The sequence below is a fragment of the Melozone crissalis genome, unplaced genomic scaffold (assembly GCF_028551555.1).
Source record: "Melozone crissalis strain CALT ecotype California unplaced genomic scaffold, PUWL_Pcris_2 ptg000038l_1, whole genome shotgun sequence".
Classification (NCBI taxonomy): Eukaryota; Metazoa; Chordata; class Aves; order Passeriformes; family Passerellidae; genus Melozone; species Melozone crissalis.
Window position 1 is genome coordinate 4,521,097 of NW_026535816.1, and position 21,752 is coordinate 4,542,848.

Below are 21,752 nucleotides of genomic sequence, written 5' to 3' on the forward strand. Positions count from 1 at the left end.
AAAGATTCCATAACTGACTGGCTCAAATTCTGGTTGGTTTTGCCTTGTCCAAATGTAGAGGGCACCACTTAAAGTCTTACTTCAAGAAAGAAAAGAAGGGTTTGTCTGTGTCACTTTGGATTTGGCTTTTTCATTAAAATACAGCTTTTTCTCAGCACACAAGGATATAATCATATTTAAAATACATGTATATAAATCTCCTTGCCACATTACAGGTAATAAATGTGATTACACAATTTCTGCTCTGTTTAAATCACTGCAATGTGGGATAAATAGTACCTTGGATCCCTGTTTTGTGAAAAGTTGGCTGAGTCACAGAGGAAGCAAGAAATGCTTCTCTGTCTAAACTGTCAAAAGAAATAAATGGAAGTAAGAATCAACAGAATTAAATAATTGATTTAAAGCACTTGTATATTATACAATACATGCATACATATAAATATCCAGGCAGACTGGAAGTGTATCAGCTGAAAAGAAGCAATGAAAGAGTTTCCTTTTCCATGCCCAGCCTCAGAGTAAGAAGTGCTGCCTGATGCACTGGATTTTTTGTGCATGTGTGATGCTGAGTTATTCTCCCTTTGGGATTGGTTCAAGGAACAAGCTTATTTTACCTTTTGCTAATTGAAAAGTAGGTTAATAAAGATACAGAAATAGTGCTCTAACACTCAGGGTATTTATAAACCCACTTTCCCTCAATGCCAGTCTGCAGGACAGTAAGCAGGAGCAGCTTGGGAGGTAAAAGTAGCTATAATAAGAATGTACTGTTTGCCTTAAGCCTGTATCCTGTTAGACTGTGATTTTCTAAATATTATTTCTTGTAGAGTGGTCAGGAAAGGCACGTCAGATCATGAGGTGAAACCATAACCCAACTGAACAGAGTGCACTGCTTTTCCCTGCAGTTTCTTCACAATTTCTTGCATTTTATTTTTCTTATTTACAAACAAGAAAACCATAGTGAGGAATTCTAACCCGAATTGCTTTCGTTCTTGAGCAGGATGTTTGGATCAGGCAGAGAACACAACTTTACACGGCCCAATGAAAAAGGAGAGTATGAAGTTGCTGAAGGAATTGGTTCTACTGTGTTTCGTGCTATTCTGGTGAGTTTTTAGGGGCAAATACTGTTAGGACAAGCACTGATAAGAAGTAAAACCTCTTGGTTTAACCCACCTTGCATATCTAGATGTTGTGGATGGCATAGATACTGCTCTTTATATTGTTTAGTAGAGGGGAGAAGATGATTGCTATGAACCCCCTTTTCTTAGGCATGGACTTGTGACAGTCAGGGAGAGAGAAAGTACTCATGGAAGAAACCAAAAGTTACAGTTCACCTTTTCCTAGGCATGTAGTTCACCAAATTCAAGTATTTTCTGCCCTTCTAGAGCTGAAGTTAGGTGAAACAGAATACTGGGAGTGAGCTTCAGGCAGCTAACAGGAGTCAAACAAACTTCAGGCTGAGATGGAAATGGCCCCTTATTTAATATCCACACAAGGAAGCAGAGCTGCTGGACTGCTTTGTCAGCAGCCTTGGAATGGGAAGAGCTCAGTGAAGTACAGATAAAGGACAGCAAAATTATCAGTATTAATAGTTGTCACTTCAATAACATTTTTAACCAGAACTCACTGCTCTGAATGCAGCTCTGAAAACTGATAAATCAGAGGACAGAAAGATTCACAAAGTTTAACATTTGTTGCTGTCCTACATTTTGTGGGCTTTCTGTGTGGAGAAGGCACATGAATGAAATGATGCAATGTTTCCCTTGGTGGATGTTGTGCATTGTGCTTTTTCTTGGTGCCTCCTGCAGGATTACTACAAGACTGGGGTGATACGCTGTCCTGATGGGATTTCTATTCCTGAGCTGAGGGAAGCATGTGACTATCTCTGTATCTCCTTTGAGTATAGTACTATCAAATGCAGAGATCTGAGTAAGTACAGAGTTCATTACAATCATTTGAGTTATACAAATTGACTTAAGTGTGTGTGTGTGTTAATTCTAAATCATGTCCTTTATTGAGATAAGGAAGAGGGCTGGCAGTACATGAATGAAATCCATCCCTTTTTATCTCTTATGTAATAAAGCCTTAAAACCAATGGATTTATGTTCTTTGAAAAATAACGTCTGATATCTCAGCATCTGACTCTGTGCCGTGGTCACCCTGTGGAATATTAGCTCTATGACTGCATTTGCAGTACAGACACAGTAACATTGAGTGGTACCTTTGTTTGCAGAGGACAGGGAGGATCATTTTCCAGCTCCTTGCTTAGGAGAATGGGGCTGTCTCCCTGGTGGCAGTGGCACAGCTTTGCTGTGGAGGGGGCAGCTCCAGGATTCCCAGCTCGTGCTGTTCTCTCCAGCTGCCTCAGCCCTGAGCACAGCCTGTGCCTGCTCTCCCTGTGTGTGCAGTGCAGGGCCAGCCTGTGGCATTCCTGCTGGGAATGCACCCAGGGCCTTCCCTGCAGGGCCACCTCCTGCCCCATGCCCGAGCTCTGTGTCCTTGCAGGGATTTAGCAGCTCCTGCCCTGGGGGCTTTGAGAAGCTTTGGCTTTAAGCTGCTGCTTATGAAACGTGGGTTGTGTGCTCTGCTCTCCCAGCAACTGGCTGAAATGATGTTTCTTTTGGAAAACCAAGAGCAGCCTTGCACAATTACCAAATATTTAGCAGTAGTGAAATGCACAGGAGGTCTCCAAGTGCCCAACACTATGTTAATATCTGCAGGACAGGCTGGTAAATATTCAAACAAGGTCTGAACCTACATAAGCTCATAGACTAAGTGTCCTTACACCTGTCTGCAGAAATACTACAAGATAAACAGATCTACTCTTTCCTATTGCTGCCTTCATCTCTTTACCAAGCTCTCAAATGTGCCTATGCTTAAAATTTTCTTCTAGGTGCTCTCATGCATGAGCTATCAAACGATGGTGCTCGCAAGCAATTTGAGTTTTACCTGGAAGAAATGATCCTGCCATTGATGGTAGCCAGTGCCCAGAGTGGGGAGAGGGAGTGCCACATTGTTGTGCTGACAGATGATGATGTCGTTGACTGGGATGAAGAGTATCCCCCCCAAATGGGAGAGGAGTATTCACAAAGTAAGTTTATCCTCATTGTTCCCACCAAGCCATGCCATGGTAGAGGTGGCAGTGAATGTGCTGATTTTCTGTTGTACAGAAATAAACCTCTTAGTTTGACTAGTTCTGCTTAATATTTTGTTTCACAGAAGCATATTATGCTTGTTCTGTTCAAGTGTAATTAAAAAGAGAAGCTAATTTTTATTATTAAGGTATTGTTAGCCAGTGAGGAGAAAGAAAATACTTTTTTAGAAAGAGCTTGAGGAGAGAAATGGGTGAGAGTCATGTTTACTGTGGAAGAGCAACTAGAGGTTTTTTTGAGGAAAAAACCAAATGTTACTATTTTTGGAGAAGAACAGTTGTGTGGATGATGAGTTTAAGCACCTGTAAATGGGCTGTACTTCCCTGCAAGATGTGCACCCAACCCATTCCCCAGTATCTTCAGCTGTTTTTCCTCTGGAGTTCTTGAATTTCTTCTCCTCCTCCAAAATAAAAATACCGGAGTAAAGCAAAGCAGTGGAAAAGATAAACTTTTATGTTTTAAGGCTAGAAGGTTAATATTTGAATACAGGGATTTTTTTCTCATTAAAATGTATTTTTAGTTATTTACAGCACAAAGTTGTACAGATTCTTCAAGTACATTGAAAACAGAGACGTGGCCAAATCGGTTCTGAAGGAAAGGGGGCTCAAGAAGATCCGACTGGGCATCGAAGGTAAGGGAAGCATTGCTTGTGCTCTCCCTCCCTCTTTGGCCTCAGGGTCTGCTGCCCTTCTCTGCTCTGTGGCTTTCTCTGTGCCTGGAAAAGCAAGGGCTCAGTGTTGTTTTTCCTGCTGAGGCTGGGTGACACAATGGCCAGAGGGGAATGGTACCCAGCTGGAAAACCTGGCTGTGGGCTCCAGAGTGGTGTCCGAGCTGAGGGCTCTGTGCAGACAGCTTAGGTGCTTCTACTGCCTTCATGACTTGCATCTCATGCCCTTTGCCCTTCAGTGTCCACACAAAACCTTCTCTGTGCTTTGTCTGAAGTAACAAGGCATTTGTACAGCTCTGTGTTCTTGGGCTGTGTCCTTTCCAGGGTGTGAAATGAAAAATGTCGTGTTAAGTGGCAGGCAGACATTTTCTTTCAGGAAGTACAAAACTATCCAGTGGATCAGTGAAGTGCAAAGAAATACTGATCTGAAATAAACATCGTGTATGCTAGGAGGCTGCTCTGTAATATCTGACTAAGTAATCTGATTTTTATTGTGAATGTAAGAACTGGGTTTCTTTGCATTATTTTTCTTCTGATTACTGACCCAGATATTTTAGAATCCAGCCTTTATAATTAGCAGGATTTCTATCATTCACTCACCAAGTTGTCATAGTTACATTTGTAATCTGCCAAGAAAAAGCAAATGCTTTTAACTGGTGAGCCCTAAAATAACTAAATTCAGCTGAACAAGGTGGGAGCCTTTCAGCTAAACAAGAGCTGGCCCTGCCTGTAATGCTGGCTAATAGCAGATTATTTCTGCTGGCATTTCTTGGTCTGACAAGGAACAGCTGTGGCACCAAGCTGTGAAGCTGGTGCCCTGCAGTAATGTGCAAAATGGACATTGTTGTTGGGGCACAGGGAGAGGTGACTCGAACACAGCACAGCCATCTGCACTGGCAGTGCCCGTGGCTGCTGTGTGTGTCCCAGCAGGGCTGAGGGGCTGTGCTCTGTGGGGCTGTGCTCTGTACAGTCAGGGCTGAGGGGCTGTGCTCTGTATGGGCTGTGCTCTGTAAGGCTGTGCTCTGTACAGTCAGTGCTGATGGGCTGTGCTCTGTATGGGCTGTGCTCTGTACAGTCAGTGCTGATGGGCTGTGCTCTGTAAGGCTGTGCTCTGTACAGTCAGAGCTGATGGGCTGTGCTCTGTATGGGCTGTGCTCTGTAAGGCTGTGCTCTGTACAGTCAGTGCTGATGGGCTGTGCTCTGTATGGGCTGTGCTCTGTCAGGCTGTGCTCTGTACAGCCAGGGCTGATGTTGCTGTGCTCTGTACTGTCAGGGCTGACGTTGCTGTGCTCTGTAAGGGCTGTGCTGATGTTGCTGTGCTCTGTGCTGTCAGGGCTGATGTTGCTGTGCTCTGTACAGCCAGGGCTGACATTGCTGTGCTCTGTAAGGGCTGTGCTGATGTTGCTGTGCTCTGTAAGGGCTGTGCTGATGGGCTGTGCTCTGTGCTGTCAGGGCTGATGTTGCTGTGCTCGGTACTGTCAGGGCTGATGTTGCTGTGCTGTGCAGCCAGGGCTGACGTTGCTGTGCTCTGTAAGGGCTGTGCTGATGTTGCTGTGCTCGGTACTGTCAGGGCTGACGTTGCTGTGCCCTGCCTTTGCCAGGTTACCCCACGTACAAGGAGAAGGTGAAGAAGCGGCCGGGCGGGCGGCCGGAGGTGATCTACAACTACGTGCAGAGGCCGTTCATCCGCATGTCCTGGGAGAAGGAGGAGGGCAAGAGCCGGCACGTCGACTTCCAGTGCGTGAAGAGCAAATCCATCACCAACCTGGCGGCGGCAGCAGCGGACATCCCGCAGGACCAGCTGGTGGTGATGCACCCCACGCCGCAGGTGGACGAGCTGGACATCCTGCCCATGCACCCGGCGCCCGGCAGCAGCGAGCCCGAGCCCGAGGGCCCGAACCCGCCGCTGTGAGCGCCGCCCCGCACGCATGCTGCACGGCGACCGCACCCGGCCCCTCCCGCACCGCAACGCCAGCTTCCCATCGTGTCCCGTGTGCAGGGTGCCGCGGCGGGGCCCGGCACGGCCCCGGGGATGCCCCGCGGCTCGGGAGCGGCGCGGCCGGCGCGTTCGTGTCTGTGTTTACCGTGGGTTTGTGACGTCGGTGACCCCGAGCTGGCCTGGCCCCGCTCCGCGGCCCCGCCGTGGCTCGGCCTTAGCAGGCAGAGTGGGAATTGATAGTAGCACTTTACAAATGGTTGAGAAGTGGAATTTGAAGCCATTTTTTATAAATGTATTGCACAATACTAACAAAGTGCTTCTATCAAAGGTATTAACTGTACATAGTTTTGCTCCGAATAGATTGACCCTTTTGAAGTTATTGTGTATGGTTGAGCACAAAACTACTTACTCTTGGGTTTTTGGATTGAGGACGTGATTCAATGACCCATGTAACATCTTGTTCGAGTTCTTTAGTGAATTTTTTCACTTGTTTGCAGCGTGAGCCATGTTCAAAAATTGTGAACAACGGACAGGGGCTTTATCTTAAATTTTGCCTTACCTTAAGCTGTTCACAAATATTTATTTAATACATTTTTCATAAGTGTCATGAAATAGGAAAATGCAAATGGTTCGTTCTTCATTTATTAATGATTGTAAACAAGTTTTTCATGCAAATAAAGTTTCCATTATTTTAATGGGCTTGAATTATCTGTGAATTATGAATTTTGCAAGCAGTTGCTTTTCTTTCCTCGGGGGAAGGATGTTTAAGCGAAAAACAAGTGTTTCTTAAAGATAATCAGCCCATTTCAACACAGCTGCCTGTTGTGCTTTTCTCAGGATCAACGTGGATCTAGGAGTAAGTAACAATAGCTGCTCTGGGAATATTGTAATGACAAAGGCATGTAAGTGTAGGTAAGGCACTGGCTTTCCTCCCTCTTCTCCCAAGGCTAAAGAAATGATAAATACCAAGTGCTTCTAGCATGCACCTTCAGCAGGGTTTTATCAAATTTATTTATCAAAGTAAATGCTCCATCTTAGAACAAGGGAAACATTTATTTTAAAAATATTTAACTGTCTAATACATTACACTTTAACAATATTTATAGTAAAGGATTCTTACAAGAAAGAATAAACGGCTTTATGGTACAATTAGTATAAGAAATATCCACATGGGGACCGTTTTGCAGTGTAAAAACACACCATACATCTGAAATGGTCATTTGCATATAAAAGCTACCACTGATGCCAGTGAGTCGCACAGTGATTTAAAAAAAATTTCAAACAACAGAATCCAAAATATACAAGTATTGCAAGCTATACACAGCTAACCAAATCAACACAGAACACTGTAGCAGGTTATTCCACTTTGTCTGAAGTTACACATGGTAGGATGAGTCGCATTCTGACGCAGCTTTTATGAAGTTCCCACATAAAAGCCTCTCAGTCCCACGGGTTCCGCGGAGCCCCGGCAGTAAATGCACTTGGCTGCCGGCTCCTCACAGGGGCCAGGGCAGGTCGCTGAAGTCCACGGGGCCGCCGAGCCCCGCGTCGGCCTCCAGCAGGCTCATGATGACCGCCATGGCCGCCTCGTCGTTGCTGGGGCTGCTGGAGCCCTGCTCCGTGTCGATCATGTCCATGCCGATGTGGGAGTTCTCCCCTGCAGGGACACAGCATGGCAGCGCCTCAGGGGCGGCTCCTCTGCCTGCTCTGCTGCTCTGGGGCTGCTCCCCTGCCTGCACTGCTGCTCTGGGGCTGCTCCCCTGCCTGCACTGCTGCTCTGGGCACAGCCGGGGCCTTGGGGCTGCTCTGCTCCCCTGCCTGCACTGCTGCTCTGGGGCACAGCCAGAGTTTTGGGGCTGCTCCCCTGCCTGCACTGCTGCTCAGGGGCTGCTCCCCTGCCTGCTCTGCTGCTCTGGGCACAGCCGGGGCCTTGGGGCTGCTCCCCTGCCTGCACTGCTGCTCTGGGGCTGCTCCCCTGCCTGCACTGCTGCTCTGGGCACAGCCAGGGCCCTGGGGCTGCTCCTCTGCCTGCACTGCTGCTCTGGGGCACAGCCAGAGCTTTGGGGCTGCTCCCCTGCCTGCACTGCTGCTCTGGACACAGCTGGGGCCTTGGGGCTGCTCCCCTGCCAGCTCTGGGCACAGCCGTGGCCTTGGGGCTGCACTGCTGCTCTGGGCACAGCCAGAGCTTTGGGGCTGCTCCCCTGCCTGCACTGCTGCTCTGGGCACAGCCAGGGCCCTGGGGACACCCCTGGTCGCTGGGTCACTCCCCAGCCAGGGCCACCACGGCTCAGGGACAGCCTGAGTGCAGAGGGCACACACAGCACTGCAGCAGCATCTGAAATACTTCCCACTGACCCAGGGAAAGAGCCTTCCCAGCGCTGCCCAAGGACATTCCATGAAGGAACTTTACAGAACAGGCTGCCCCGAGCCTCCTGGGGCACAGAGTACTCGGCTGTGGGCTTTGTGCCTCAGCTGGTAAAAGCAAGTCACTGCTAAAGGCAACCAGTGTGCAAGTGTGTTCAGCTGGCACTGGGGGTGCTCATGTGTGACTCCACTTACCCAGGATAGAGGAGTTGTCGGAATATGGGTAGCCAGAATTATCCTGGATTTGCCCAGACAGCAGCCCAGCTGAAGAAATGTCTGGAGTGCCACCGTTCAAGATCTTGAAAGACAAAACACAAGCTCTAAAGCAGCATGAAATGGAGCATTAAGTCTTAAACAGCGATTTAAAGTGATTTTAAAAAAAAATTCAAACAACAGAATCCAAAATATACAAGTATTACAAGCTATATGCAGCTAACCAAATCAAGTTGTCCTATACTGGAATTTTTAATATAGGGTAGATGGACTTCCCAAAATAACCCTGTGGTTTAAAACAAACGATCTTCTAAACAAGGAGAAATATCAAGGGGGTGCTGAAAACACCCAGCCCTCCACCTGCATTTTCCTTTATGCCATGCCAGCAGCCCCTGTTCTGTGGGCATGTTGAATACTGTAGGGCACAAGAAGAAAGAATAACTATTACCAGAATTGTAACACTGTTCCAACCTGGAGTTTTACATCAAGAACAAAGAGAGCTGGGAATAGACAGAAATATTTACTGTCTGTTCCAGTACAAGCAATTCTTACAAGCAAGTCATCATTTCTGAGAAAAAAAGGTTAAGTAAGTCTGAAGTGGAGCATAAGGATCTGGCTATGCTTTGGATAAAACTTCCATAAGCATTTAGAGATTGCTTGAGTAGCACTCAGGTGCCATTACCAGCACTGAGCCACCTGAACTCTTGTCCTGGCTGCTTCCAGCAATCTCAGAGCAAGGCAGGTGCACGGTGTTGACTTACAAATAACCTGAGTGCCCAGGCAAGCACTGAGCTGTGGTTTGTGCTCAGGGCTTTCAGGGCCAGCACTGCCAGCCTCCACCAGCACGGGGTGTCAGAGAGTTTCTGAGGGCTGCAGATGAGCAGAGCTGTTCCTTACATCAACCTGAGGGGCAGGGGAGTGTCGAACACTGCTGGAGTTTGGGACGTGCTGCTGGCTGCCTCAGAACAGGGGCTGGGACCCCTCAGTCTGGGGCTGGGCCCCTTTGCAGCCCAGCAGCAGGAGCTGCTCCCTGAGCACAGCTCCCTGAGCACAGCTCCCTGCTGGTTCTTTCCTCCTGCCCTCCTCACTCTTACCTCCTGCCCTCCTCACTCCTTCCTCCTTCCCTCCTCACTCTTTCCTCTTCCCTCCTCACTCTTACCTTCTTCCCTCCTGGCGAGGACGTGTCGGGCGGGGGCGTGCTGGTGATGTTCAGGGGACTTGAGCCACAGCTGGAAGGGGATGATCCTCTTATCCTAAAACATCCACAAAACAGGGCATGCACTTACAAGCTACTCAGAGACTTGGAGTTTTAAATACTGACTTCAGTACCAGGTGCTATAAGGTGCTAAAAGCTTGAGTTGCATTTTTGTCATCTCCCTTTTTGTGTTCCTCACGCCAGCAGGAGCAGCAATGCTGTTATTTGCAGCCAGACCAACAGTCCTGTGTAAATCCAGCCTGCCTGATCTGCAAGCTTTACCTCCTGCCTGTTTTGTTAACAAAGTCAGAAGGAAAAGGTCCTGGCTGCTAAGGAAAGCCTCACCTTTGAGTATTTTACTTCAGTTTCCAGCAGCTAAGAGCTCCAGCTGCCTCAGTCCCAGTAACCCAGACTCCTCCAGTGAGCTCCTGCTCCAGAAGCCCATTGGACACCGGATTGTTTGTAACTGCTCAAAGCCACATCGTTCACTCCCATTTTCCACAGCCTGATCAAACATCATTAATAATGAATAATGTATTGACTGCAGCACCAACAAATCTCCAGACTAAAGGGAGGAGGGGCAGTTACAGAGAAAAGCAATGGAAATGGGATTCTTCTCCTTGGCAGAGTTCCCCTGGGAAAGCTGAACAGAAGGCAGCTTTGGAAAATAGTAACAGCTGCTGAAAAAGGACTGGAACTAACCCAGGGTCCGAGCTGAAATGCAAACATGGGTGGTAACTGCACTACTACACTCACTTGGGCTAATTAAATGTTTTACAGCTACTAAAAGGGATGGTTAAGCTTCAAAGTAATGATTCAGCCATGTTTTCCTTCTTTTCCTATTCCTACAGAGAGGAATGCAGCCTTAGGGAGAGGCCTGCAGCTGCCTGAGGTGAGCACAGAGGGAGTTCTGCCTGCAGCAGGAACAAAACAGACTGAATGTGTGCCTGGACTGCAGCTGAGCCTGCTTACATTGCTACCACTGAACACCTGCTGGGTGAGACCCCTTTTATAGGAAGGGAAACAGCTCCCAAGAGGAAATCAGTGAGGAACAGGGAATTTTAGCCAACAGAAATGAAGTGGTACCCCCTGAAAGCAGCTGCTCACACAGGTGAGAACACCAGAGGCAGCTGTGGATCCCCAGAGCCCCTCAGTGACCCTGGGCTTGACCGACTGCCATGGGAGGGCCCCAGCACTGTGTCCCTGCCCCAAGGGCTGCAGGGGAACTGCAAAGCTCACCATGCACATCTGACAGCCCCAAAAGCATCTGAGCAAATGGACTGCACAAAACAAACACTGCTGTTCTGGCACGCAGTCAACAGCTTTGGCATTTGGAGGTTGTGCCACTCACAGCCCCAAGTCACTGGGAAAAGAGCAGTCTGGAATGGATTTGTTTCCAGGTAGCTGCTCTTTTTATCTCCTGTTTCTGGTGAACAGGCCATCCTCACCACCACTGCAAAGAAATGCCAGTAGTGCAATCAGAAATCAGTCTCTTGCAGCAGGGAGCTGAAGGCTGTAACTTTGTGCTTTCCCTGTGGGCTGACTGCCTCAGGGAGGCTGAACAGGAATCTGTAGTGTCTCAGTAAGGTTGGATCATTCCTTATGCACCTTGAATCAATTGTTCTTTCAGAGGAAATTAGGGAAGTCTAACTCCTCCTAAAGAACAGGAATAAAACAATTCAACCCCACACCATTTTCTCTCACCTGTGAATCTCCATGATTTCTTCAGCAATCATCCTCCCTATTTTACCTGCCCCAGCTCTTGTTCCACCTGGAATTCCAGGCACAGTGGGATGGGTCCTTTTGGGGCCACCTGAAATGAGCAGAAATGTTAAGGTCAGAGAAAAACTGGCAAACTTTCTCCACAGGGCAGCTGTGCTTAGGCTTTGAGTGGCTGCAGGACCTTCTGAACAGGATTTATTGACAGTTCCACCAACTGCTGAGTGCCTCCAAATGGACGAAAAGCTCTGGCTTGCACTGAGCTGTGCTGGGTCTCAGCTGTCCTTGTGCCAGCAGGGACAGGACAGACCTCAACTCTTTCAGAATCTGGCCGTTCCCTTTCAGAATTGAGCATCTGGTGCTACCTCTCACCCAGAGCTGGTACAGCATGGCCTTGTCAGACCCTGTGCCCAAACAGGCCCTGCTCCAAACATGTTTGCTCTCTGCTTTGTGTGGAGAACTTGCCAGGGCATACTCCACTCTGTATGAGCTAAACCCAAGGGAGCTGATGGCTGCAGGTAACTGCAGGAATGTAAAAGTGAAGGGAAAAGGGAGGTGTGAGCAGTTAGGAGCTGTTCTGTAATGTGATTTCACACTTGCACAGCACTCGGGAGGCTGGAAAGAACACCTCCACCTGCAAAGAGCCTGAAACACTCCAAGCAGAGCAAAGCCCCCACTGAGAGGGCAGGGAAGGCCTCAGCATTGCTCGCCCAGAATGGATAATGCAGATTTACCAACAGCCGCCCTCAGCAGGCGCGGCTCAGACCCAAAGCTAAACCCCATTTTCCCAAGGACAGGAACAAATCTCAGAGCGGAAGGGCAGCAGACGCGTGCAGGAGGCTGAGCTGTGCCCAGGCAGGCACGGCTGGGGCTGGGTTACCTTCTCCAGCCTGCAGCACGCTGTCCATGCTGTGTGGGGACGCCGCCAGCTGCGGGAACGCCGCGTCCCCGCTCTCCAGGCCCGCGGTGCTGCGGAGGGCAAGCGTGACAAAGTCAGGCACAGGAAACCCTGCAGAGGCACAAAACCCTCCCAGGATTGCAGCCCAGCGCTGCAGCATGGGCTGCTTCAGGGTTTCGGCAGCGTCACCCCTGAGGCTGACACCAGGGATGGACACACAGCAGGGATCGACCTCCCTGCTCCACCTCCACGTGTGCGGTGCCAGACCCCAACAGCCCCTCTCAGCACAGAGCTCCTCTGCAGGAATTATTCTGCTGAGAAGTCACCCCAAGAGAAAGGAAAAAGGGGGGGAAATACCTGCCAAAGCAAAGAAGTGCATGCCCTTAAGTTCCTACAAAGACCAAATCCCAGCTTTTCCCAAAGAAAGAACGTATTTCTGTTTTCTGCAGCTTTAATGACCAGAAATTAAATTACTGCAATATTTAAACTAAACCTGGGGTTGTTTTAACTCCCTGGGGTGTTGTCTGGAGGAGACAGCTATTGCCATACAGAAGGTGTGCACAGATTTAGGTCAAACCTCACATGAGAAAAGGGCAAAGCAATGGGCACTCCCAGGCACCTGCTGGGGGAAAAGCACTTACGAAACCACTGTGTTTGTGGAGACAATGTATTCTACTTCTTTGGTCCAAGGGTTCATGAAACTGAACCAGCGACTCCGCAACGTAATAAAAGAGCCATCTTTTATTTTAAACTTGTAGCAGTTAGTTGTGATTTTTTCTCTTGTCTGCAAAACTGAAGACAGGCAGAAAGCAAGTCATTAGTGTCAAGCAGGCACCACAACATAAACAGAGCCCTTCTCAGGGAAAACCCAGTTAATTCCTCCCCACATCCCTCAGGAAAAATTCTATTCCTCCCTCACCCATCCTGAACCTCAAATATTCCCAACAAATCCATGCCAGTCTGAGGCAATCACAGCACAATGCTCCTCACTAAAGCACTTGCAAACAGCAATACCCAAATCTTCTCAAGTGTTTGGTTTCCTTAACACACAACAACTGGTGCCAATATTTTGAAGAAAACATCTTTCCTGAATTATTAAGAGCCATACCTTGTCTGTGACATTCTGCAAGATGTGCTATATCATCTTGATGGAAATATTCATAACACGAAGTACCTAGAAGCTCCTGGGGTAGGTATGCCAGGATGGCTGTTGCCCTGGGGAAGGGAGGGAGAGGAAGAAAATAAAAAAAAAAAAAAAATCTTTTCAATTTGAAGCATTAGTCAGAGGTTCCTAAAGCTCACACTGAGGCTGGGAAAGGCTCAAGTAATGTGGAAAGGAATTTTCGGCTTAGAAGGTAAAAAAAAATTCCTTAAGAACACTATTTTTAATTCTCAGGTAATTAAAAAAGTACCTAACACCCAGAGCCCTGAGGTATTACATTTGACCTACCATCACCAGCTTTCTATATAGCTTTGAAGATTTGCTGTAATTTTGGGAATTTAAGCCTGAAAAAAGCTGCCTTGTAGCAGCCACGAGATAACACAAAGCTTTCTGCACAAAGAGCTCCTCAAAGGTGTGGAGAACTCAAGGGTGGCACAGAACAACACCACACCAAACTTGACTTGCATTTTGTACATTTCTTACAGGAAAATTCTTAGAAGAATTTTCTTAGGAAAAAAAAATCTGCGTTTCTTCGGAGAAAATTACTGAGGGAGAAGTGAAGGTTCCTTGCAGAAGCTGAAACAAGTGCCACAATTCCAAACCATTCCAATTCAAATTAAACATGAAGGGCAAAAAGGAACAAACCCAGGTAGATTAACATCTCGTCTGCAATCTCAAAAAAGCCCAAATTAAGCGATATAAAATGCAGAAATTAGTACATATTAACAATTATGAATAAGAACAGAGGGGGGAAAGAAGCTGAAGCACCAAACCCACAGTATTTCAATGTGGGGCATTTTTGTCCATTCCCAAACACAAGAGATTTCAGCACAGGTTGAGGACACCTCAAGCCCTCCTTGACAGGGAGACAACGCCCTCAGGCTTGGAGAAGGAAACAGGAATTCAAAGTGGCTTCAGCAGGGTGAGCCTTGTGCCAGGCCACTTGGAACTCCAAGGAAACCCATCAAAGCCATCTCCAAGAGAACCACAAAGCAGCAAAACCAAGCCATGGAAGAGCTGGGAACCCAGTCAAGCTCAATCCAGTGTATTTCCAAGAACTTTAGTAACCAAGGCTTTCACAGCCCTGCTGTGGTGGGACACCCCACACAGAGGGGGAATCTGTCAAACCTTTTCCTTTCACAGCAGGTGCTGTGGAAAGGAGAATCTGCACCAAATTCCAGCCACCAACAGACTGGGTGCATTCAATATCTGACCATGCTCTGCCATGCAAGGAAGGAAATTGTTTGTGTCCTTCTGGAATTTCAGCCTGTATTTACTTTTCTCCTCAGCTCGCTTCTCCCACTTAACAAGGCAGCTCTGAGTCCTGAAGCTGTATCTGACGACATCGGCATAGGTAATAAACTTAATTTTACTCTCAAATTCAGCCTGCAGACCCATCAGAAGTCCTGAATAAGAAACTCTGCTCAGTGTAGCTGCCATTGCACAGAGAATTGTGGAGCAGCTGAGGCAGCCCAGCTCATTGGAACCCGATCCATTGCTGTGCTTCCCCAGGGACCATGAAATCCATGAGGACACAAAAGGTCACAGGGAGTTTAGGAAGTGTTTCTTTCCCGAGTTCCTGGGGCAGATGATAAATGAACAGTGCAAGTCTATATGAACAAAACAACCCGACTTGGAAAGAAATTGTTTTCAACTTTTACAGGCGCCTAAATATTCTCCAGGAAAAGCAAGGATCATTGGATGTCAGCTTCAGGCCTACACCTGAGGCTTTCATCTACATAAATTCCCTTTCAAAGAGTTCTTTGAAGTAGCACAGACATCCCAAGGACTGTAAACAACAGCTGGAAAGCAATTCAATAAAAGCATATGTGCTTAAATCCAATGGATCAATATTTTCTGAGTCTCATTATTTTAAAAATGCCTTCAAACTACACATCAGGGGAATAAGCCTGATCTTTTGAAAATAAAACTGGTCTATAAACAAGACAGAATGGCATTTTCTGAGCAACAGAAAGCTCTGAATGCTCCCACAGCTCCCAGAGTGAGCACCAGCTCTCAGCACTCAGGAGTTGGTATTTTCACAAAAAAACCCAAACCATCCAACCTAACCAAAACCCACAAACCCAACCACTAAAAAACAGATAAGTAATATTAAAAATAAATATTCTCTTCACTTGAATCCTTCCCGTGACTATCCCCTGCTTCCTCTCCAAGGGCACTAAAGATCAGCTGGGTCTGCCTGAACCCAGTTCCAGCAGGAAGGTTCTGTCAGAGTTTGGAGTTTGGGCTTTTCTGTGTCTCAGGCAGCTGAGCCAAAGCCACAGGGAAACTGGAGCAGCCTCATGTGGGCATCTCAGTCCCTCTTGACCAGGAAGGGAACCAAGCAAGCCCTCTCCAACCAGCCCAGCACAACCTCTCCATCAACATCCTTCAACCTCCTACTTTTCCCTCCACCATCCAGTGATTTTCAAGAAGATTCAGGTCATATGTACCTGCTAGCGAAGAAAATTCAATCAATCCCTTTCTTTTGGAAAAGGAAAGAATTACCCTTTTAGACAATAAATTGATGTTTGAAAGCAGATACCACACGGGCACAACCATTTCCAGGAGATAACCCTTATGAAAAGCTTTCCTTTCTACAAACACAAAGGGTCCCAGAGAGAAGCATTAATCCAGCAGAATGTGTCCTAGTAAACAGTTATGTAAGAGTACATGCTAGCAAAGCCTAACCCAGCTCTGCAGCCTCTCAACTGCCTGCTGTTTGCAAGAGGTTTCATGTAACAGAGGGAGCAATTAGGGTCCAGTTTCAAAACATTTTCTTCTGAAGATTACACACACACATAATACATACTCCCCTAATGAATTGGCAGAAAAGATCCTGGCCTTATTCTGGCACGTTTTTGGAAGTTTGGGGGATTTAAAAAAAAAAAAATTTCATCAGCCCCACTGAATTAATGCATAGTAACACTCTGAGCTCCACCTCAAAGCCAACTCAGTAAAAAAGCTCAAAAGGGCAGCAATTCCTTTTCCCAATGGCATTCATGTGAAATACAAAGCTGTGTTTCGTGTCAGCTACATACAGGCAATGTGTGTATTTGTGATTGTGATATGTGTGGAGACCGACCATGGGACGGTTATAAAGACAAATTCTGATAATAACTGAGGAAAGTAAAGCATGGAAGAAGGCCTTTGAACCTATCTATCTTTTGTTCACAATTAACCTTGGTTGATTTAGGAGCATCTGAATTAAAGTGTTAAGGATGTTGCTCTTTGCTTGTAGTTAAGCCTTAAAGAGTTCTGCAGTAATAACCTTTTGAAGTATAATTTTAGAATATTGCTTGTATCCTTGAAACTATAGCTTTGGAATATATATAAAGGAAACATGCTTATCTCAGGCCTTAACAAAACAGAGAAAAGCAGCTTGAGAAAGGAAGATGAACATCAATCAAGGATTAATAGTTTCGACCAAGGGAAGCTGGACATCACTGTTATGAGATTTATAGTCCTTGCAATTGAAGGGTTTGACCCACATCTGGGGAGCTGGACCCCACCAGATGGGATTCATCTTTCTTCTTTTGGAAGCCAACCACCACCATCTGGGGATACTCCTTTTGGGATACATCCTGGGAAAAACTAAATCACAATAGTGTACAGAATTGTGATGTAAAAATTGGGAATAGAAACTGCTGAGAAAGCTGATGGGTACCCCTATAAATACCTGTAAGCCTCAACTATGGGTGCGCGGTTGGAGGGAAAACTTGAAAACTTCCCCCACTGTACCCAGAGCTGTTTGCTCATACTTTAATATATTAATTGATAAACTGATTGCTGTTTGAATATTGGCCTAGTCATGCTTCTTATTTACACCAATAGCAACAGCTCTGAGCTGCACCCCAAAGCCAACCCAGTAGATAAAGCTCCAAAGGGCAGCAATCCTTTTGCCAGTGGCACTGACATGGTGCTGCAGGGCAGTGCAGTGCACAGTGCTGGCAGCTGCTCGGGGCTCTGGCACTGACACGGCGCTGCAGGGCAGCTGTGGCAGAGGCAGTGCTGGGCACTGGGCAGTGCTGGGCTCTGGCACTGACACGGTGCTGCAGGGCAGTGCAGTGCACAGTGCTGGCAGCTGCTCGGGGCTCTGGCATTGACACGGTGCTGCAGGGCAGCTGCGGCAGAGGCAGTGCCGGGCTCTGGGCTGGGCTCTGGCTCTGGCACTGACACGGCGCTGCAGGGCACGCTGAGGCAGAGGCAGTGCCGGGCTCTGGGCTGGGCTCTGGGCAGTGCTGGGCTCTGGCACTGACACGGTGCTGCAGGGCAGCTGTGGCAGAGGCAGTGCTGGGCACTGGGCAGTGCTGGGCTCTGGGCTGGGCTCTGGCACTGACACGGCGCTGCAGGGCAGCTGTGGCAGAGGCAGGGCCGGGCTCTGGGCAGTGCTGGGCTCTGGCACTGACACGGTGCTGCAGGGCACGCTGTGGCAGAGGCAGTGCCGGGCTCTGGGCTGGGCTCTGGGCAGTGCTGGGCTCTGGCACTGACACGGTGCTGCAGGGCACGCTGTGGCAGAGGCAGTGCCGGGCTCTGGGCTGGGCTCTGGGCAGTGCTGGGCTCTGGCACTGACACGGTGCTGCAGGGCAGCTGTGGCAGAGGCAGGGCCGGGCTCTGGGCTGGGCTCTGGCTCTGGCACTGACACGGTGCTGCAGGGCAGCTGTGGCAGAGGCAGTGCCGGGCTCTGGGCTGGGCTGGCAGCTGCTCCGGGGGGCTCTCACCTCTGATCTACAAAGACGAACTTGCCGTCGATGGCGTGCCGGGACACGTACTCGGTGGGCTTCACCCGGATCTCGCCGTTCGCCGGCTGCGGCACCACGTGGGGATGGAGCCTCCCGATGGCCACAAGGCAGCTCAGGTTGCAGCCCTCGTTATCGGGCTCGTTATCTTCGTCCAGGCCCATCTTTGTGGGAGGCCAGCTTTTTAAGTAGCCTGTGCTATGAATAGTGCAAAAGCTTTTGCGGTCTGCTGTGAAAAGAAAAGAAAACAAAACAAAAAGCAAACAAACAAACAAAAAAAAAAAACAACAAACCAACAAAACCCAAGAAAGCAGTTAGGTCGTGGGTACAGCTCTGGAGAACTTCAACTCAATTCTGCTAATAATGCACCTCCTCTGTCATGCAGGAAATTTGGGATACTCTTCGCTAAGGAGGGGCTGGGGTGTTCAGCCTGGAGCAAAGGAGGCTCAGGGGTGACTTTGGGAGTCTTTATCAGCCAGATAAAGTTAGAGACTTTACCGGTGATAAAATCACTTGAGAGTGACCTTATCCCTCTCTAGAACAGCCTGACAGGAGGGTGCAGCCAGGTGGGGATCGGCCTCTCCTCCCAGGCAGCTGTGACAGGATGAGAGGACAGGGCCTCAAGCTGCATCAGGGCAGGGTCAGGGTGGACATCAGCAGGAATTGCTCCACAGAAAGGATTGTCCAGCACTGCCCAGGGAGGTGGTGGAGTCCCCATCCCTGAGGTGTCCCAGAGCACTCAGAGCCACGCTCTGGCTGACAGGGGGATGTTTGCTCAGAGGCTGGGACTCAATCATCTTGGAAACCTTTTCCAGCCTTAATGGCTCTGTGATTCCAAGGGATTTTTCAGCACTCCTGCTGTAATGCAGCTAATCTGAGATAATCCAATAAACAATTTATCCTGGAAAAACCACTGTTTATGCTGAAACATCACATAGTTCAGACCAAGGTTGCTTTTGGTAATTTTGAGCAGAAATTGCATCACATTTTATTATTTCAGCAGAAGAGGCAAATAACCCAAAGGAATGTGTGAAGAAATTAGGAGTTTAATAAATAAGATGCCTCTTTCATCTTAACCTGAGGGTCCTACAAAACCCATGTTTGGCAGAACATACTCTCTCTGGGGTACATGGGGCACACAGGGGTGATGAAGGTTTGCAATGGCCAGTAAAAGTCTGCATCCAAAAGAATTCCCATTCCTCAGCACTGAGCAGGCCTGAAAACTCCAAGGAAGATGACTTTCATAGGTGGAGTAAAAGGCTTATGCCAACCACTCAAACTGGCTCCCTCAGCAGAGAGCACAAAAGCAGCATCCAAGGTTGAGCCTGAACCTCACAGGGAGTTGGGGCAGCTGCCACAGCCAAAGATGCACCAAAATTGCCTCTGTTCTCTTGCTGTTTGTCTTTTCACTTTAACTAAACCAAATGGATCATTCACAGTACTCAAAGAAGAAACTTTCACATTTGGGCTAAATATATATCCCAACATGCCTAGAATAATAGCCTGCAGAGGAGAAAATATTACCAACACTGCTAAGGCCACAAGGTGTAGAAACGCCACGTTCCCAGTACTCAGAATGTACCACACCCACAGATGAACTCAGAATTACACTCATTTTTTGAGGTGGATGTCCATCCACACATCCCTGGGCAGAGAACAAGGAACAGCTCCCCTTTACTGGAGACACTGGCCAGGTGGTCAAGGGTGAACGTGATCTGACCAATGTCTGAAGACGATGCAATAACCCCCCAGAGCTGCTGGCACACGCTGCCTGAAAAAGTTTCAAGAAATCAGAGTGGAGAATTTGGCTCTAAATGCTACTACAGGTGTGTAAGAGATACTGGAGGGGGGCAAGAGGGAGGTTGAAGAGGTAACAGACCAAGACATAGCTCAGAATGTTAATAAGAAACATCGACAAACGTTAAAAATTCAACCACTGCGAACGAGCAGCATTAAAAAAAAATCCCGACAGCCTTGGCAACAAAAGCATGATGGTTACCTTTCTTCTTCGAGCAGGTTGAAGGGAAATCCTTGTCTTCTACCTTGACAGAGGGCCTGTTGCACTTCATCCTGCAGAAGAAGGAGCGCCGTGCCCCGGAGCAGAGGCGCGAGGGCCCGGGCGCGATGTCCGTCTTGACCGGGAGTCCGGCTGCGAGCGAGGGAGCAGGGTCAGAGGGAAGCACCCCAAACCCACCCCACAGGGCTTCACCCACTGGGCACTGCCCCTCCTGCTTCTGGGGCTTTGATGTGCGTGACTGTGCAGGACCCAGCTGGCCACACTGACACCTCGCGTTTTAGCTTTTTGTTTTTTCTTTATGCTTTTCCATTTTGTGCTGCTGTGGTGTGGGTTTCATGTAAGGGGTAGTAAGGTGTGAGTTTTCATATAAGGAGATAGTAAGGTGTAGGTTTTCATTTAAGGGGATAGTAAGGCGTAGGTTTTCATGTAAGGGGTAGTAAGGTGTGGGTCTGGGTTTCATATAAAGGGGTAGTAAGGTGTGGGTTTCATATAAGGGGTAGTGAGGTGTGGGTCTGGGTTTCACAGAGGGGGATAGTAAGCTCTCTTTGCAGAGTAGGCAGACACAACAATTCCTTCTCTAGCTGGGCACCCAAGGACAGCCAATCCCCACCTCAGGCCCAAGAGCATAAACAGCGTGGACTCAAGAGAGGAAAACCAAGAAGGATGGGAATGCATGGGCTGGTGCTGTGGTTGGACAATTAGCTCCAATATGCTAATGGACCAAAACTTGTAAAAATGTGAGCTCTTGTGACCAAGCCCTCCTTTGCTTCCATCTTAGAGCCATGTGAGTACTGCCAGGATATGGCCTTTGAAGGCTCTTCAATAAATATCCACTTTATTCCCAATAACTCTGTCTTGCCTCTGTTCCAGCTCCTTAAGGCATCAATACCAACACTGCAACTCCTGACTCTGCTTTCTGCTGTTAGAGCACTGAGGCTGGAGAACACGGGGTTCTGAGTGTAAACATCAGCAAGAGATTGGACAAATCCACACAAGTCCTGTGATAAACACTGCAATTTCTCTGAACTGGTTAAAAATAGAGAGATTACTCTTCCCCAGGCAGAGCAGAATTCCATACACAGCCACTGAGGAGGCTCCTGACCCTTCAGACTGGCACTTTTCTATCACAACACCCTCCCAGAAAAAGTGTGTGCATATGGAGCAGAAGAGTCCAAATGACACTCCAGGGAGAGATGGAGGAGAAAAGGTAGCAGGGACCCACACAGGAACTGCAAAAAATACAGTTGTTATTCAATTTTCTTGCAGTGGAAAATTCTGAGACCTTTTTTCTACTTGCAACTTTGTTGACTTGTTTGCCTGTGCTCTCTTTCTGCTTGGTAAAAACACCTTCTTGTTTGGGGTGGGCTTATCCTTTGCTTTAAGTCGTAAAACCCCTTCTAACTCACACACCCTTTGCCTCCTTGGTTATCCAGTAAGACTGGCTCAGCAATTCTTTTCTTCTACATCAAAACTTGCTTCCATCTCTATTCCTTCATCAGACTCTACACTTAAAAATCTTTCTGCCAAGCATCCATATCTGTGAGACTTCCTTGTCAAACTTTCATCTTTCTCAACATCTGAGAAGCCATGGAATGCTTCCATGGCATGCATCAGGAGCACAGGTACCACCAAGGGCTGTTGGAGGATTTAAATCACACAGCAGCTTTTCCACAGCCTGCCATCCACTCCACCC

The 21,752-nt window shown here is 47.9% G+C and overlaps 2 protein-coding genes across 17 annotated transcripts in view; one reads left to right on the forward strand and one right to left on the reverse strand.

The window, feature by feature from the left end:
• The window catches only part of BTBD10 (BTB domain containing 10), a 30,132-nt gene extending 24,258 nt beyond the window's left edge, over window positions 1–5,874 (forward strand). For all 9 annotated transcript variants that reach the window (XM_054283633.1, XM_054283630.1, XM_054283634.1 and 6 more), the window contains 5 exons: window positions 995–1,097; window positions 1,803–1,923; window positions 2,888–3,085; window positions 3,667–3,777; window positions 5,415–5,874. In XM_054283633.1, coding sequence (XP_054139608.1) covers window positions 995–1,097; window positions 1,803–1,923; window positions 2,888–3,085; window positions 3,667–3,777; window positions 5,415–5,725 — 844 coding nt within the window. In that variant the 3' untranslated portion in view covers window positions 5,726–5,874. The remainder of the gene's footprint in view (window positions 1–994; window positions 1,098–1,802; window positions 1,924–2,887; window positions 3,086–3,666; window positions 3,778–5,414) is intronic.
• Window positions 5,875–6,551: 677 nt separating this feature from the next.
• The window catches only part of BMAL1 (basic helix-loop-helix ARNT like 1), a 51,755-nt gene continuing 36,554 nt past the window's right edge, over window positions 6,552–21,752 (reverse strand). For 6 of the 8 annotated variants that reach the window (XM_054283624.1, XM_054283626.1, XM_054283620.1 and 3 more), the window contains 9 exons: window positions 20,042–20,191; window positions 18,025–18,271; window positions 13,250–13,356; window positions 12,783–12,933; window positions 12,124–12,212; window positions 11,229–11,337; window positions 9,489–9,582; window positions 8,312–8,414; window positions 6,552–7,409 (listed from right to left, as the gene is read on the reverse strand). In XM_054283624.1, the coding sequence (XP_054139599.1) occupies window positions 7,249–7,409; window positions 8,312–8,414; window positions 9,489–9,582; window positions 11,229–11,337; window positions 12,124–12,212; window positions 12,783–12,933; window positions 13,250–13,356; window positions 18,025–18,271; window positions 20,042–20,191 (1,211 nt within the window). In that variant the 3' untranslated portion in view covers window positions 6,552–7,248. The remainder of the gene's footprint in view (window positions 7,410–8,311; window positions 8,415–9,488; window positions 9,583–11,228; window positions 11,338–12,123; window positions 12,213–12,782; window positions 12,934–13,249; window positions 13,357–18,024; window positions 18,272–20,041; window positions 20,192–21,752) is intronic. The other 2 variants (XM_054283627.1, XM_054283625.1) reach the window with 1 other exon arrangement.